Source organism: Diadema antillarum, unplaced genomic scaffold (assembly GCF_040938485.1).
Source record: "Diadema antillarum isolate AM-2024a unplaced genomic scaffold, OU_Dant_1.0 scf00000170, whole genome shotgun sequence".
NCBI lineage: Eukaryota > Metazoa > Echinodermata > Echinoidea > Diadematoida > Diadematidae > Diadema > Diadema antillarum.
In genome coordinates this window covers 1,259,903-1,277,673 of record NW_027271059.1, presented here as the reverse complement: position 1 = coordinate 1,277,673, position 17,771 = coordinate 1,259,903, and the positions used below count along the sequence as shown (strand labels likewise).

Genomic DNA, 17,771 nt, shown 5'->3' with positions numbered 1-17,771 from the left:
CAATGCAGTATATGAGAAGTGGCTCATCTCTGGAGTGTGCCTACCGCACCCACCTGTTGGCCGCCACCGGTTTCTACCATCATCTCCTGATGCGGTTGAAGTGGGAGTATGGACTACAAGAAGACCATGCCACTGACTTCATGAGTTTCCCTGATGAGGACCAGGAGAAAGGTAGTAATATGGCTTAATTTTCAAAGCTCTGAACCTGGCATGTATCTCAGTACAAAGCATTACATTCATGCTAATAGAATTTGTAGCAAAATGTGATTTTTCAAAGCTCTGGGGTCAAGATTTTATGAGTTCTTACTCTCGCTCTTTAACAACGTGAAGAAAACACAATGTTACATATGAAGCTAGGTAGATGGCTGCTGTGTGACAGAGCAGCTCACAGATTAGATTTGGGACATGTGATCACGACATTAACTGCCAAAAGTTGCAAATAGCTTTTATCCTCTGACAGTTTTCTGGAGTAGCTATGTTTTCCCAGGGTTAGATACTGTCTTTTCACCTGAGCAGCTACAGCGGACCACATCCTGTTTCTTAGTACAATGCTTCAAAGCAGGTGCAGCAGTTCATAATAGTCTGCACAGCTACTAGTACCTATGGGCATGCTTGGAGTTTACATGCCTCTACTTTAGAGAACATCAAACCAACACAGACTGTAGTGATTTCCCATGATTGTGGTACAGTGGAACAACTAAAACTTGTGGACACCATATACTGCTTGCAAAGGTGCCAACTACTACTTGTTTGTTGTTGTTGTTTTTTTCAATATTTTGTGCTGCTTTTCTGCCAAAGATAGCGCAAGTTGCTTGGAAAATACTGTTTTCCCCAAATTGTTTTATTACAAATATCTATTGCAAAAAAGGTCAGAACACCATTTTCCCAACATAGATTTCCCACACGCTTTTTATCTCTTGGAATACTGTTTGGAATACGTTTACGAGGTTGGCATCCCTGTGCTTGGAAACCATACTTTAATGCCAATATGAGCACTTCCACAAGATGTATGCAAACAAAATTATGAATAGCACAGTATTTGTATATCTGCAATACAATGAAATATGTTCACTATGGGAGGATTCCTAAAAACTACAGTCCTGCTTATTGGTCTACTTCACTGTAAAATAATGAAGTGCTGTGATGAGTCAAGCTTTAAAGATGGAGAATGGCTAAATCTTTGAAATAAAACCTTTTTATACCTCCACCAGCGGCCACGAAGTGGTGCCGGAGGCATATGTTTTCGGGTTGTCCGTCCGTCCGTACGTCCGTCCGCTTTCAATTACATGATAACTTTAGTGATATTGACTGGCATTTTACCAAACTTGGTCCAAGTATAAAGTATGATGGGGCAATTACTTGATTAGATTTGGGGTGAAATCGGCCAAAGGTCAATGGTCAAGGTCAAGGTCAAATCATGAAATTGTATGTGTTTACGCGATAACTCAAGACTGGTTCAAGCAAATGTCACCAAACTCTGTCCGAGGATGATGTATGGTAGGACAATTACTTGATTAGTTTTTAAGTGAAATCGGACAGAGGTCAAAGGTCAAAGATCAAGGTCAAATCCTGAAATTTATCTGTTTACGGGATAACTTAAAACTGGATGAAGCAGCGTTCACCAAACTTGGTCCAAGGATGATGTATGATGGGGCAATTAGTTGAGTAGATTTTAGCGACTTGCAAGAGGTCAAAGGTCAAATGCTAAAAATGTTGCTATTTCCCCCATATCCATGCAATGCCCGAAGGTATTTTCTTGAAACTTAGTGTAGACATGTACTTCTGCATAAAGATTCTCCAGAGAGAGTTTCATGTCATAAGGTTAAAGGTCAAGAGGTCAAAGGTTTGGTGAAAATGTTACAATTTCACTTTTCTCGCAAATGGTTCAATGTATCTTCATGGAACTTGGTGCGTACGCATGTACTGACTGGCAGGGATTATCTAGGGAATGTAGGGGTCATTGGTCAATAGTCAGGGGTCAAAGGTCAAGGTCAACTGTTCAAAATGGGCAATTCCATAAATTTGTCAACCAGAGGGTCAATTTTTCAAAATGAAATTATTAGCACAAATTATATATCATTTTGATGGGAATTGTTTAAACTGTTCAAAAATGTAAATTAGAAATGCACGTTACCAAGGTCAAGGTCACAGGAGTGATTTCATTGAAGCCATATAACAACTGCTCTGGAACCACTTTTATAATCCACTATTTCATTTGATATTTTTTGTGAAGGAAAAGAAAACTTTTCAACTCACTACATCATTAAATATGAAGGTAATGAATCACTTTTTCCATATCCATAGGGTAGAGAATGTGAAAGTGACAATTTATGTTGTCTTCTTTACTTTTATTTTATGCATTATTTCAATGTACGTCCGAAACAAAAAAACACCTTTTTTTAATCTTACATAAAAACTTGAATGCCAGTAAACTGCAAAATCTCAATGCAAAGCAAGTTTTTGTTGCTTTTCAAATGTGTAACTATAGAATTTTGTAATTATCTCTAATTAATGAAAAAATATGTGTTCGGATGTACACTTTTTTATGTACGTCCGAAACAACTTTTATGTACGTCCGAAACACTTTTTATGTTGACTTCTTACTGTGCTCTGGAACCCATTGAAAACAATCCTATTGAGCTTACATATTTAAGGAATACATTTCTGTATCTAATCCTCTTGTATGCGTAGGTTTATAGTATTCAATAAAATTTTAATTATTCATTAAATAAACAAATTCTGTCCATGTATGTGTGTACACAAATAAGTTAGACTGAACAGAACGTGTGGTCTGAAGTTGATACTGTGGAATGTATGAAAACCACCAACAGTAGGGAATGGTCATATATCAACATTCTGAGACATTCTTTAGACAATGTGTCTTTACAAGGACGGATATTGATTACTTGTTTACTTACATAGAGCAGAGAAGGTGGCTTGTTGTATGAAATACCCTCCTATTTTGGCCAAGACTGAGTATTTCAGCTTCTTATCACCTTGCGTTCACATTGCAATACTACAATGTACTGTTTCCTACCATTTTTGTCAGCTGGTGTTTACAATCCTAATCCTGTGACTTGAAGTTATCATCTGCATCTTCATGCATTTTGATTACAGATATATATGGACACACAGCCTGCAATTTAGACAACAATAGACATGATATACATCATTGTTACGACCTAAGACCTCATAGACATACAATGTTCAATTCACTTCGGTTAGTTCCTAAACCTTTTGTCAATTTTCTTGACAAAGCTATGATGTATCTCTTCTTTCAAAATCAGTTTCATGGTCTTGACTGTAGTATCTATGTTATATCATATTTTTTTTTAATTTAATGATTTAATTCAATGCTGCACACTGGCACTGGTCCGATGGTCTAGGACAAGTAAAAATTGCTGGACCAGTAATTTTTTTAAGGGATGGACCATTTAAAGATGGAAAAGCTGGGTACTTTCTGGTCTGACAGACCAGTCCGACCAGTAGAAAAAATGGGTAAGTGTGCAGCCCTGTCTAATTTGTGATTTATGTTCATGCACTTTAATCATTCATTTGAAAATTAGACTGATGTTGCTGCCGAAGGAGTACTGGAGCAGGTCATGCCATAAGAATGGTTATGATAGTGTTAGTGATTTATAATAATAATTATAAATATTTCAGAGTGAACAAGATTTTTTTCCATAGAATAAATTATGCAACAAAAATACACTGCATAGAGCCCATTGTTTAGCAGGTACTCAATAACATTTCACTTAATCTAATATTATAAAAAACAACAACATCAAAAGGCCTTTGATTACCAGAATCTTCCATGCAAAATGCAAAACTGTCCCATATTTTACTTTCTTCATACATTACCATGCATGTTTCTGTGAGCTTGACCTCACAAAAAGGAACCCATAATGTTTAAATTACACTGAATGTTGTGTTTAATACATAAATCACTAATAAACTGAATGTGGCCATGCAATTTTTGCTTTGCTCTTTTCATTGTAAGTTCAGAGAGTTTTGAGAACAGAGTAAAAGTACATGTAAAATTTTCTGGTCAAATACATGTACTTACTGTTGAATCAACATAAAGTAATCAGCAAATGGTTTCTTTTGATTATTTTTTTCCATAATTGTAAAGCTCCTTGTTTACTACTGCAATATGCTTTAATATAGACTAGGGTTTAATTCTAATATTTGCAAAACAGGCCTATACTTTACTCTTATTTCCGATAAGATGGCACAATCAAATAGCTTTGACTTGCCCATGAACAATATCCATTGTGTCAGGATTACTCTGTTGTCTGTAAAAAAAAAAAAAAAAAAAAAAATGTATCCACCATGGTATGCAATGTACATGTAACAAATATCTAGTCAGTATGATACAAACAGTTATTGGTGACTACACGTAAATCTTTCGATTTTTCACAAATTTTATTTTTCGTTCTGTTTGTAAATCAACGCATCTGGTACAGTACTTTGTTGACCGTACATCATTTTGTAACGTGAAAAAAAAATGAAATATAATGTTTCTATAATTAATATAGTGATTGGTTACCTACAGTTTGCAACACATGTGATTCTGTTGTTCTGGCCAGTTACTTTTTAGGCTGTATTTTGTGTTATAATCACAAAGTTTGATATTAGAATTTGGTTCTGTAATACAATATCATGCCTGAATATTGTTACATGTATTAAGGCAGCTGATAATGCACAGACCCTATGTATACAGTATTTTTCATGTTCTGAAGCTCTTTTATTCATTTACACTGGTAATGCTGACACGATAGACAAGTGCTATCATCTGAGAAGGGCCTAGGATGAAAAATAGTTATGTAACAAATTTCTTTTTGCATTTATTATAAGTGTTGTTGAGGGTGTACAAAGTGTACGTCCGAAACGGCGGTCGTGTACGTCCGAAACTGTACGTCCGAAACAAAAAACAAACATAATAATTTCCATGTTAATTGTTTAAATTGCTAATTTTTTTTACATTTCTACATCATTTGACATCTACTTTAACTGATATAATGTGAATTTTTAGAAAAATATTGCATACTTCACAGAACTTTGTGACTGAACTTATGAAGTCAGAAAATTCACTTTTTCTGTGTACGTCCGAACACATGCTATTTTTTAATCATTCCAAGGTCACTGAGGTCTTGACATAATTTTTTCATAGTTAATTGTTTTCTACTAACCACTTGTCATATCATGGCCAGAAAAAAAGTTTCATATTCTCAATCTTGGTATCTTTGGCAGCTTAATAATGTGTTCAAAATGTACGTCCGAATTTATGGAATTGCCCAAATGTTACTATTTCCCTCATTTACTAGTATATGCAATGCTTGCATTATTATTTTCAAAACTTTATACACATGTATTACCTAATGGAGATTCTCATGGAAATTTCCTGCCAGAAGGTCAAAGGTCAAAGGTTAAGGGTCAAAGCCAGGTTTAAATGCAAAAAAAAAGAGAATCTATTTTATACAGTAATTACACTCTTTCTTCATACCTTGAAAATTACTCAATGCATAAACTTATAAAAGGGTCAGTCAGAAGTCAAGTAAAAATCCTCAATTCCCCAAATACATGTACCTGCACTCTTAGACAATTATAGCAATTTTTTTAACCTAGTTCAAGGAAAGTGAACAGTCAAGATATTTCTGAAAAACCTGTCATTTCAATGGTTTGCCAGTTATGTGTAACTGTCATCACACATTGTGAAGACATTGCACTATACACCTATTGGGCGAATCATGCATTATGGCGGAGGCATCAGTCGCAATAGCGACATTTCTAGTTGTGTATTATATGTGAAAAACTTACGTATGGCTTGCAGTATATGTGTGGTGTTTTTGCAGCAGCAACCTTTCAAATTGAGGCTTGTATGTTTCATTTGATGGAGTCAAAGGGGGCCTGAGCCTTTGATCCTAGCAAAATCTTTGTCAGAGGCAAAATGGAAGTCATGAAGGGAAAGCAATCACAATTATATGGACTACTCACAACAAGTGCAGTCTGAGAAGAGCTAAGGACACGAAACAATGAAAACAAAAGGAGTAGATTAGGAGTCAGAGGCAGGGAGTCAGCCAAACAGGTAAGGAAGAGGGATTAAAGCAAGGGGGTGAACAGACAAAACACAGAGGTGGTCAGACAAAACACAGAGATGGTCAGTGATGATCCCAAGGATCATCACTGTAAAGGATAAAGATGAATAGGGAAGTAACATCAAACAAGATAGGGAACAACAGAAGGATGAAGAATAGGAAAAAGAGTAATACAGCAACAGCATGAATGGGGGAAGGGGCTGAACAAGTAGCGCACCCTACACATGATGTACAGAGATGTTGGCAAAAAAAAAAAAAAAAAATGAATGTAAGAGCCAACCAACAAATGGAAAGTACAAAACATATCAATGTACATAAAAACGGCAATACATATTTTATGTAGGAATGGATCAATATAAAGGCATCATGCATTGTACACACAGACTGTATATGGATTGGACAGTTTACCTTTGATATTCTTATCTCTTAGGAAGTGAGTTTCATGTAAACTGTTTCACATAATTTTACCACTGTGTGTAATTATATTAAAAAAAGATCACGGGTCATATATTCCTGAACAATATTTTATCAACTCCATTTTCCTCATTCCCCCTTCCCCATTTCACTCTGTTGTTGTATGTTTGCTTATAATCTTCAATGTGAAGCCATGTGCATTGAAGCCAATAGCACTGAAAAAAAATTGCATGAGAGCCAGAATCCATATTGTAATAGGCAATTCCTCTCTTCTACCTGCAATTGTTGTTATCGGCTGATTGCTATATTTGTTTTTATTTGTTTTGTTTTTATTTTTCATGCAGACATTGGTAATGATGCCAATGCCATAAAGGCAAAGGACTGGGCACAGAAAGCATGTCAGAGATGTCTCATATACCTTGGCGATCTAGGTGAGCTTGAATGTGGAAGTTTATTTACTAAAATACTTCATTTAAACAAATATACTCATTAATGTCTCCTTCCTTCCCATCCCAAATCATCATTTGTTAAATTCATACTGAAAAATGTTTGGATTATCAGAGAATAATGTCTTATGTGCCGGCACTTAACTATTCAAGATTTTCATCAGCATTCAGTAATCCATCCAAACTTGACCTTTGCTGGAGATTGGCAAGGTGTGGCAATGTGCCTTTAGTAGTCCAAAGAGGAAGGCTATTGTGATGCAATAGGAATTTGCAGGATAAAGTTATATCTATTCAATAACAGATTTATTTTCAAGACATCTGTACCATTTATTGAAGCAAGCACTCCAGCCTGCATGCCACTCTGTGACCAAAGCACAGTAAGAGTTCAACATTCCTCCAAACATGTATGAATATTCAAAGCAAGATGATATGTGGGTCTATAAAACGATAATTGTCGACAAGATATCGTGCTCAAGACGCATTTATGTACAGTTTAGCTGCTTCCTGTTTTGGAACATTTTAGAGGACTACTGACTGGAATGAGCCGTAATATGAAAGCTATAATAGGCCTACACACTGCAGTGACTAACTTTCAGTACTGTCTGGATGTATAGCGAGGTACAGACAGGAGTACGAGGGCCCAGGTCACCTCCTGGCTGAGCGCTTCTACCACCAAGCCCTCATTGTCAACCCTGCCATGGGTATGCCTCACAACCAGCTTGGGACGCTGGCAGGCATGAGTTATCAGGGGGTCAATGCAGCGTATCACTACATGAGATGGTGAGTATTGTCTCTATTGATTCTCTAATACCTCACCATTGAAATGGGCAACGGAGACTTAGAATAGAGTAGGAGAGGTAAGAGCATGAAAAGTTGAGAAAAACCTGAAACCTGTAGAATTAAAATCAGAATTGTGTCGTGGAAGAGATATAGCTGGAAGACATGAAACATACATGAAGTAAGAGTGCAAACAATCTGTTGAGTGTATTAGCCGTATAAAATCACTGTTAAATATGCTAATTAAGTACACAGTACTTGGAGTCACATGACTCAGTGTGAATGTACCACAGTGGAGAAAGGCCGTTACCCTTGTCCATTGTTACTTACTTCACCCATACCATACCTATTCATTTTACAGCATGTACCAAGCAATACTTGGTGCTTCAGCAGCAATTAAGCAAGTGTTTGATATTTTCAGCTGGCACCCAACTCTATGAAGCATTTTGTCTTTTGTGGTATATGCAAAATAAGTTGGTCTTAGGCATCATGGGAGTGAAGAAGTCGTGATTCTGTACAGTTTGCGGGCTTTTCCATACAATTCTTAAGAAGGAATGACATAATGGTCATTCAGCCATTTAACATTTAAAAAAAGGCAAAGCATGATAAGGTGATTCAATCTGGCTTTTGGAAGAAAAAACACACACACACATACACCTTGTAAAGCTCATTGACTAGTGTGGTGGTCAAATTCTGACTGACCCCATTCTGCAATACTGCTTTGAATATTTCATCAAATTTAGAGTCATGCATCCATCACATTAACATTAAATCACAGAGTTCTTGTGAAGACAAACTGCAATGGAAAGTCCTGGTTAATTCTTAAATTTCACTGCTTGTGCAAATTTGAAAGATAATCCTGAGCTGTTGTTGTATTTGTTCCTGAATTAGTTAATGGATAAGGTAGGTTTTCCCCCTGTTTGTCAAACTATGAATCAACCATAGTCAAGACCAGCATTAAGTTCTTATCAAGCTTCATCTCATAACAATTGACTTCTTCTGAAAGAATGAGAGCAAAGGGGATGAAGTCACATTTATGGGAAATGTTGTTAAATATTGCAAACAAATTCCCTTAGTTTGACATAGAGTGATAAGAGAGTGTGGCTTTTGACACTTCTGCATCAGATCAGTTTTTCAATCTGATGATAAAATCTTTGTCATCAATATTGCTTACACACAGCTGGTTGTCTGACTTGAGGTTTGATGGGGCCATTGCCAACCTAGAGAAGATATTTGAGAGGAACCAGAAGCGATACCATGAACTGTCCACAGTTTCTAGCCCAGACCTTCCTCCAGAGTTACAGAGGTAAAAGGAACTTTAGGGGGAACATTTGTTTTATTCTGATCAAGACAGGTTTGCAGTCTGGTATGGATAGAAATACTCATACCCATGACCTCACTGTAAGTGAATTCTCCATATCGCATATAGCTATAAAAGAACCAATGTTGGTGGCGCACTAATTTAATTGGCGTATTTTGGAGTGATTTGCAGTCAACCCCACTTCCGGTTGCAGCTATTGCTCCGCGCGCTATTATGCACGCTGCGTGCAGCGGCGTGGCTAGCGTCCCACACACTTATTCATCGTGTACAATTTTGCCATAGGCTTCTTGTGTGGAGAACTTACACAAATCTGTATATGTGGGACTGTAATATAGATCGTCGTGTGCAATGAAAAGATCCTACACATGGGTCAATTTTCAACCATTTTATCTAAGTCAAAATAATAAAATATGAAGTGAAAACATTCAGATTAGGGATTTCAACATCTCTGAATTCTGTGAAGGGGTATAGTTTCAGTAATGTCAGCCTCATAAATGATCTGAAGAATAGATGAACACGGCACATTCAGTGCAGCAGTTGTAACTGTGTACTCAGCACTAGCAGCAGTGCAATGGGCCTCTAGTTCGTCGGGGGCAGCGGGGCAGGTGTAGGGAGCAATAGTTCTTGAATCTTTCGCGATCATCCATGATTAATAGCTTTTAGAAAGACACTCGCTGAAAAGGTAAAATTTGCGTGACCGATGTTGAGCAGACGCTACCGATGCAAGTGAAACTGTGCGTTGGCTTGCGGTGCGTTGCGGTGCAGTGCATTGCGTATGTAACGGGTTGGCGATAACCGGAAGTTAAGCTGACTGCATAAAAGCCAGGATGTTGATTGCGCAATGCATTCTGGGACGATATTTTGCTATATGCGATATGGAGAATTCTTGTATAGCTAAGGTTGTTGTATTGAGGCCCCCTTTACCAACTCATTGTTAGCTCATAAAATTGAGATGGGTGGTTGCAAATGAGCATTGTAGATATACATACAGTACATATACACAAATTGTAAAATTTCTGAGTGTGTCTGTCATAAGGCCACCTGCATCCATCAGAAAACATTCATGAAGCCAATACATATCACTGCAGCCCTTTGATGAGGTGACATCTTGACATTTACCACATTCCATTAAGAGGAGAATTGACATTATAGAAAGTTGTTTAGAACAAAAGTAGTGGTATTTGAGTTGCACAGACCAGTGAAACTAAACTGAAAACAATGAAAAGAAAAAAAGAGGAGGATTACTATTTCTGTATCAAATCTGTCACCTTCCACATTATCCGATGAGCAATCCAGGATAGGCATTTTTGTCGCATTACTATGATGCTACAAACTTACAAAAGTTCAATGAAGAAATCACTTGTTAATTTGTAATTTCGTCGAAATCAATGATTCAAACTACAGCTTTACGCAGTGTAGAGTGTTCCCATATGTTAACATGACCTGTACTAAGTTGTAAGTGCAATGTTAGTGCAGAGGGTATTATTTTGATAAGGTCACCTGTAGTCTGTTTAAGTTCCAAGCTAAGCTATTATAGTATGATTCCTTTCATTGAAGAAACCTGAAAAACTCCTTTTGCATATTCATAGCCTTGACTGTGCACAAGTATATGGAGCAGCAAAATAGTGTTATTATTTTGTCCAGATTTGGCTTGTCATTGACTTTTGATACCCCAAAACATACTTGTCATGAAATGTGGTGAATTATTCCTTTTGTCATTGCCTATTTCTTTATCTTTTTCAAGACCACGGGACATCAAGCATTTCCTCATCCGGTTCCTGTACCTGCAGGAACTGTTCCAGCCCAGCAACAAGACTGGCATTGACAACTTACCATCCCTGTGCCAGGACGTGCTTCTGGGATTTCACCAGTGCATGCTGCACAGTGCTGCCAATATAGGCAGTGGTGGTCTTGGGATGGGGCAGGGCCATGCGCGGTCAGAGGATGGCCGAGAAGGGTACCTCTCTAACGATGTGGTCTTCAAGCTGGTGGCCCTCACACTCATGAGCACCTACAGACTACAGAAAGCAGGTAGCAAGGCAAAAAAGGGGACCTTAGTCTTAGCTGACATCAGCCATGTTCAGACGTATTTCTAGTCGGAGTAAAATTTTATGATGCAGCAATTAAAATTCCAATTGATACTTATCTTACCACGACCCTGTGTCCACATGACAGTCGTGGGAAGAAACTCTGACCAATTTACCACAGCCTTCACGGGGATCACCGTGGAGGGTCGGTGTAACTTCCAGAAGTGGTACGTAGCGCCACGCACATTGACCATACGATTGTTTTTTTTAACCAGCGGCATTTGTCTTCTCCATTCGTGTTGATGAGAATTTCTGAGCGCTAGCTTCTTCGTCATGATCGGCTAGGTTAGAATTGTACTGCACATGCACGTGTACTCGCAAAATGTCAACATTGCGATTTGACCCCTGAAGTTTTACCTAGGTTGTAAGGTATGTAAGATAATAGATACTCTGAGGGCTTATCCGCACAGGCAATTTACTCCAACCAGCTAGTCATGGTAGCGAGATACTCCTGAGAAAACTCAGGAGTATCTTGGTCAGAGGAAGAGGTCGTGGTAATTTCCCCTGACCGGAGGGGGGGGGGGGTGGTTTCATCAACAAGTTCGTCGGAGGTTTTCACCGACAAATTTGCTATCAGCCAATCAGACACAAGGATTTCAGTTTCATTTTCATGAAACGGTCCCCAGGACCTTGTTCAGACGGGCACTACTCCGACCTTTCCTCTGACCTTCCTCCAACCAAGCTTCCTCCGACCCTTCCTCCGAAGTTACTCCGACCAAAACATCCTTCGTTGTAATTCTCCAAGCAATTGTTTCTCTGTACTTCTTATACTAGGAACTTGTTGTACCTCATTTTGTGTGATATCAGCTGGAAGCTCTTACCTACCAACCTAGCTTTCCTAGAATTATTGATATTTACCACATAAGTGATCTTTTCTTGTTTCATTTGTTGTTGTTGTTGTCAAGGTTCCAAGCAGACATCTACAGCAGTTGTATTCACACTGGCTCTGCTGTCCTACACCCTAAACCACCTATGTGAGAAGCTTAACAATGCAGTCTACAGAAAAATGTACCCAGAGCAGACAACTGCAGCCACAGTGCATGCTAATGGTAAATTATCTAAACCTGATTTTCTTGCAACTAAGAACTCAAAACTCATCATATGTAACAGATGATAACTTTTAGTAAACATCTAGTTCATGGGCCCACCTTTACTATTTACATGGAGAACCAAATATGTTTCTTCCGAAGATGTTTTAAATCTGTGTGTAGTTTTCCAAGAGACCTGATATGTTTATTTGTTTGTGTGTTTGTTTGGGGTATTAAAAAAAAAAAGGGGGGGGGGGTGTATTTTTTATGGGGATGTGGTCTTTTCCAAACTTGATTACAGTTCAAAATTCTTGAATTGTGATATGAAGACTAAGTAATATGGAACACTTCCAGACATTTAAAGATATGTGATCAGAATCATTTAAAGGTTATGAGTCCAGAATCAAGTTCAAATCTGCAAAATCATGAGCTCTGCCACTCAAGAGATAGTTTACATAGTATAATCAAATTTATCAAATAAGTACAGTGTGATAGCTGAGGAAAGTCTGTCTGTAAGATATTGATATTTGAAATAAAAGGATTGAACTTCATCCATTTTTTGGTCAAATTCTAGCACCAGATTCAGATGTTTCTAGTAATGGTCGAGCCAGCCCTGCAAACACCATCACTCAGGATGCCAATCCAGAGATGGACAGTGATGGTACCGTCAAACTGGCCCCCAAGAAGGCACAGCAGAAGAAAATGAAGCCCAAGGCAGCACTGAAAGCAATGCGCAGGCGGCGTAAGCGAGTTGGCGTGGGTGCCGACACCAGCGAGGATTCAGACCTGAGTGAAGGGGAGCAGGGTGTGGGAGGGGCCCACACTGATGGGAGCTCTGAGTCAGGTGGGGAGGGAAGTGGTGATGCTCTGGTCGCTGAGTCTGACAGCGAATACTTCATGGACAGTCAAGAGCTCGAATTAGAGGATGAGGAGACTAGTGGAAAGCCTCACACCCAAGAGGTTTGTAGACAAGTAATGTCAAAATTTGGACTTGAGATGGCAAAACAACATATGTTGAAAATTTATGAAAATTGACTTAGTCACATATTTCAGTTTATTTTAGTGTAATCTAACTCTGAAACAAAATTTGAAATCAGAACGCAGTCTGTGAGTGAGATTATGTTATGACATCCCCTCCCTGTGGGAATTGTTATAATTTTGTTGGCAAAACAACATAAGCTGCAATACGCTTGCCCCTTCTCAACACGTGTCGTACATGAACTTTGCAAAACAGTGTATCTACAGGATCTGTGTGAAATACGTTTTTTGCCATATAAAATATACAGTAATAGGAAGAGCGCTGTGCGCGGACTGCAGAACTATGTGCATTTCATTGCGTTACATGTATGCTCGCCATTGACGAGACTTACTTTGTTTTGCTGTAGCAATACTAATATGTAGCTTGGTTAGGTTGATATGGTAAAACAGCGTATGTTCGATTTATGCAAATTATTTAGAAAAGTAGGAGGTCTAGTGAATTTCATTTGCATGCAGTATATTGTTTATATTGTTGCTCTTTTTAGGGTAAGATATGAAGTACTAAACTAAAACAGAAAAAGAGCTGTACCTTTGCAAAACTTTCAACTCAGTTTACTGGAAAAGAGGTTGCATGTAGGTACACTGTTTTGCCATCTCACAGCCGAGTTATTCATTCAATATGAATTGATGTTGGGTAATTACCTAGGGAGATGTCCTGTTAGTAACTCATATTAACACTTGCATTGTCTTGGATCTTCTTGTGGGTAAGAAAGGAATCAACATATTTGCAACAACAGTTTGTAGAATTTAAATTTTCCAAATGGCTTGGGTAAAAATCACAAAGAAAAAAACTCTAAACAGTTCTTTATTCAGATCTCGATTTTCATATTACAGTAATTTAAGCTCCTTACAAGGATGAAACAAAGTCCCTGTGACAATCACATTTTTTTGTAGTCTTTGTTCTTGGAGTTATAATTGATGAGCATGATAGATATAAGATGTGCCTTTTGTATCTTACTAGGAACTGCCCTCTCACCCAAGCCCAACTCCCGAAGGCATTCTTGGTGGGGTCAGTGACAAGTTGGTGGAGGATATCTCATCTCGCCTCATAGCACCACCCGGTCCTAGCCACACTCCTCCTGGTAGGCGCAACATCAAACTTGCCCCCACTTTTGATGCCTACACCAAGGAAATGGGCAGCCCACAAGTACAGCTTAGCAGGGATGTACCAGAGAGCCAAGGGACTGGAGAAATTGCTGATATCAGTGACAACACAGCTGCTTCATCACATAGTAAGCCTTATGACTATTCCTACATCAAACAGTGGTGCCTTTGAAGTGACACTCAGTCTGGCATCATGTGTGCAATATTGTGTAATTTTTATGCCTCCGCCACGAAGTGGTGCCGGAGGCATTATGTTTGTCCGTCCATCTAGCGGTCCGTCCGTCCTTCTGTCCATCTATCTGTCCGTCTTTCCATCCTTCCGTCCGTAATCAATTTTGTGGACAGGGTAACTAAAAACCGTTTGAGCTATCCTAATGAAACTTGTCGTGTATATCTATGAGTGGGCAAATTTGTGCCTGTCAACTTTTGGGTGCACATGCTCAAGGTCAAAGGTCAAAAGGTCAAGGTCAAATGCTCAAAATTTCACTATTTCCCGCATATCTATGCAAATCCTCAAGGTATTTTCTTTAAATGTAGTGTATACATGAACTACTAAATGAAGATTCTCCAGAGACTTTCGGGTCATGAGGTTAAAGGTCAAAGGTCAAGTGGAAGTGTTGAAATATCACTTTTTTCCTCCATATCTAGCAAATGGTTTGAGGTATCTTCATGGAACTTAGGTATTGACTGATTCTGTGACGCGCTATGTGTATATTTGGCATGGGCAGCGCCATTACTGTGGTGTCCCAGCGGACCCCCCCTCCCCTCTCCCCTACCCCCTCCTTTCATTAGCACGTGCAAGGAATGAAAAACTGATGCGTGGTTGTTTTAGCCAATAGGCGTCTCGTACTGAGTGCGCGAATGCTTGCTAAATGCGCGAACCTTTGTTACAAGTGCATGATAAACGTGTTGCCTGGGGGGTGGGGGGAGAGGAAGGGGGTTCGGCTGGGACACCGCAAAATGAGCTAATGGCTGCGCCCAGTGCAACAAATTGTCTGCTGCCCTCAACCAACCCGAATCGGTCAATATACACTGTAAGCATGTACTGACCGACAGTGATTATCTAGGAAATTTTGGGGTCATGGATCAAAGGTCATGGGGGTAGAGGTTAAGGTCAACTCCTCAAAATTTCACTATTTCCCCTCATATTTATGCAATGCCTGCAGAATTTTTGTTGAAACTTAATGTATACATGTATTACCCAACAGAGATTCTCTGGGAAGTTTCATGCCAAAAGGTCAAAGTTCAAGTGAAAGTGCTAAATTTCACTTCTTCCTCCATATCTTGATAGCGACTCAAGGTAACATCATAAAACTTGGTACATGCATGTTCTACCTGACAGTGATTCTCCTGGGAATTCCATGGCCAAAGGTCAGGTTAAAATGTTATTATTTTACTATTCAATACTGAAATTACACTTTTTTTCTCCATACCTTGAAAATTACTCAATGCATAAACTTGATAAAAGGGTCAAAAGTCAAGTAGAAATTCTCCAGTGACCAAACGCCTGCACTTGTAGACAATAAAGAGACATTCATCCAATTAAACCTAATTCAAGGAAAGTGAACATTCAACACATTTGATACAAACTTGTCATTTTGATAATTTACCAATTATGGTAAACTGTCAGCACACATTGTCAAGATGTACTATATACCCAATTAGGAGAACCATGCATTATGGCGGAGGCATACCAGTCGCTAGTAGCAACATTTCTAGTTATATTTTATTGTTGTAAAACATAATAGACTGCAGTTTAGATTTGAGGCAAATGATAATGAAGGGTAGGATTCAATGTCAGTGTCAGGCTCTCAGATGCCTGTACTTGTGCAGTGACTTATAACTTGTCATTCATATTGTCATTTTTGTAAAATATGACACACATTGAGTGTTCTGGGAAATTTCATTGATTGGAATTGAGTAAGATTCTGATGAAGGTCAGTGTAGGAGGGCCATGGTCAAATTCTGACAGGTCAGTGTTCAACTCTAAAAAAGTAATCTAGTGCAGCTTTGAATACTTACAAGTGCACACTACTGATCAAGTTTTAGATGATATTGAGTAAAAACTAGGTGTTAAAGATAAAGAAAGATATGGATTGTCATTGTGTACAAATCAAGTCTTTCCTTAATCAGTATGTGTTTCTGTTCAGAGTTTGGGCGGAGAAAGTGATCATTATGAAGTAGAGCTGATCTTTCAGTTATTTATCTTTCTTTGTTATTTGTGAAGTATACCTCTAGGCCAAGACTCTATTCAAGTTCTGCTTGGTACATATGGTTATCGTACAATACCATGCTTGATGAAAGAAAGGTCTCAGCTCTAAAAGTATGACTTGGCATGTTAGATTTTAATCTATGTTTTCTGAAGGTTATGAGAGGGAAAGACGGCAATTTTCTGAACTTGTAGCTACATCAACATCATAACGTTACAGAGTGCTCTCTTTCTGTTGGAGGCATACAGAGATCTCCTGCTGTCTCTCCTGTACACTCTCACTTTTCTTTTGATTAGTAGCTTTCAGAACATTTGTATGGGTTCCATTTTTAGCCAAAGTTTATAAGGGTGTACTATGATAGTGTTAATCTTTGCTATAAGACTATCAATGTTACAGCCCAGTGCAAGGTTTGGTTTGTTGTGATAGCTTGATGTAGTGATGAATTTCTTTGTTTACATTCAGAAATGAAGGCAGAAGAGGAGGGGGCCCCGGTCCAGCCACAGGGTTCTCCTGCCGCTGGCACTGGTCAGATCCCTGTCCCTGTCCTCATGGAGATCCTGACAGAAGAGGGTTTGCTTCCTGTGGTAAAGATCCTCACTGACTGGCTGCGAACTAATGAAGACTTCATCATCAAGACAGCTCAGGTACAAAGTGGTATGATATGCTGTTGTCACCTTCAACAATTGCTCTCTGTAGAATGAAAATATGTATTAATCTCTGCTGCCCAGAGTTGAACAGCTGATTTATAATTTAGACTTGAAGAAAAGATGGAGCAACTGACCTTACATTTCTATCTCAGTTTTTTTCAAGTGTGCTTTTGACAAGCACTTTCAATAGTTGGTTCCTGCAGGCAATGAAGGCAGAAATCACTTTACTCATCTCCTGAAGAGGGATTCTGTGGTCTATTATTGTCTTATTATACCCCCACCCACACATAGTGTACAAGCCTGTATGTGGGGGTATATAGGAATCACTTGGATGGCGAGTGGCCGGGTGGTCGGTCGTTTGGTCGGTCAGTTGGGCGGGCGGTCGGGAGGTGGGGTGGTCGGGCGGTCGGGCGGTCAGTCTGTTGCAAAAAAATTGTGGATCGAACTACTCTCATTTTTTGAGCAATTGACCCCAAATTTGGCATGTCGTCGGCCTCATGCCAAAAGGGCCTTAACGCCATAGACTTTGTACACTATTAGTGCCCTTTTGGCATGAGGCTGACGATGTGAGACTGCTATTAAAGGTAGATGTGCAAGACAC

The 17,771-nt window shown here is 38.9% G+C and overlaps 1 protein-coding gene across 1 annotated transcript in view; it reads left to right on the top strand.

Moving 5' to 3' along the window:
* The window catches only part of LOC139722683 (nonsense-mediated mRNA decay factor SMG5-like), a 48,556-nt gene that overhangs the window by 4,308 nt on the left and 26,477 nt on the right, over positions 1-17,771 (top strand). The window contains exons 4-12 of the mRNA XM_071633977.1: positions 9-171; positions 6,857-6,943; positions 7,573-7,738; positions 8,916-9,041; positions 10,801-11,087; positions 12,049-12,192; positions 12,746-13,131; positions 14,171-14,441; positions 16,986-17,167. Coding sequence (XP_071490078.1) covers positions 9-171; positions 6,857-6,943; positions 7,573-7,738; positions 8,916-9,041; positions 10,801-11,087; positions 12,049-12,192; positions 12,746-13,131; positions 14,171-14,441; positions 16,986-17,167 — 1,812 coding nt within the window. The remainder of the gene's footprint in view (positions 1-8; positions 172-6,856; positions 6,944-7,572; positions 7,739-8,915; positions 9,042-10,800; positions 11,088-12,048; positions 12,193-12,745; positions 13,132-14,170; positions 14,442-16,985; positions 17,168-17,771) is intronic.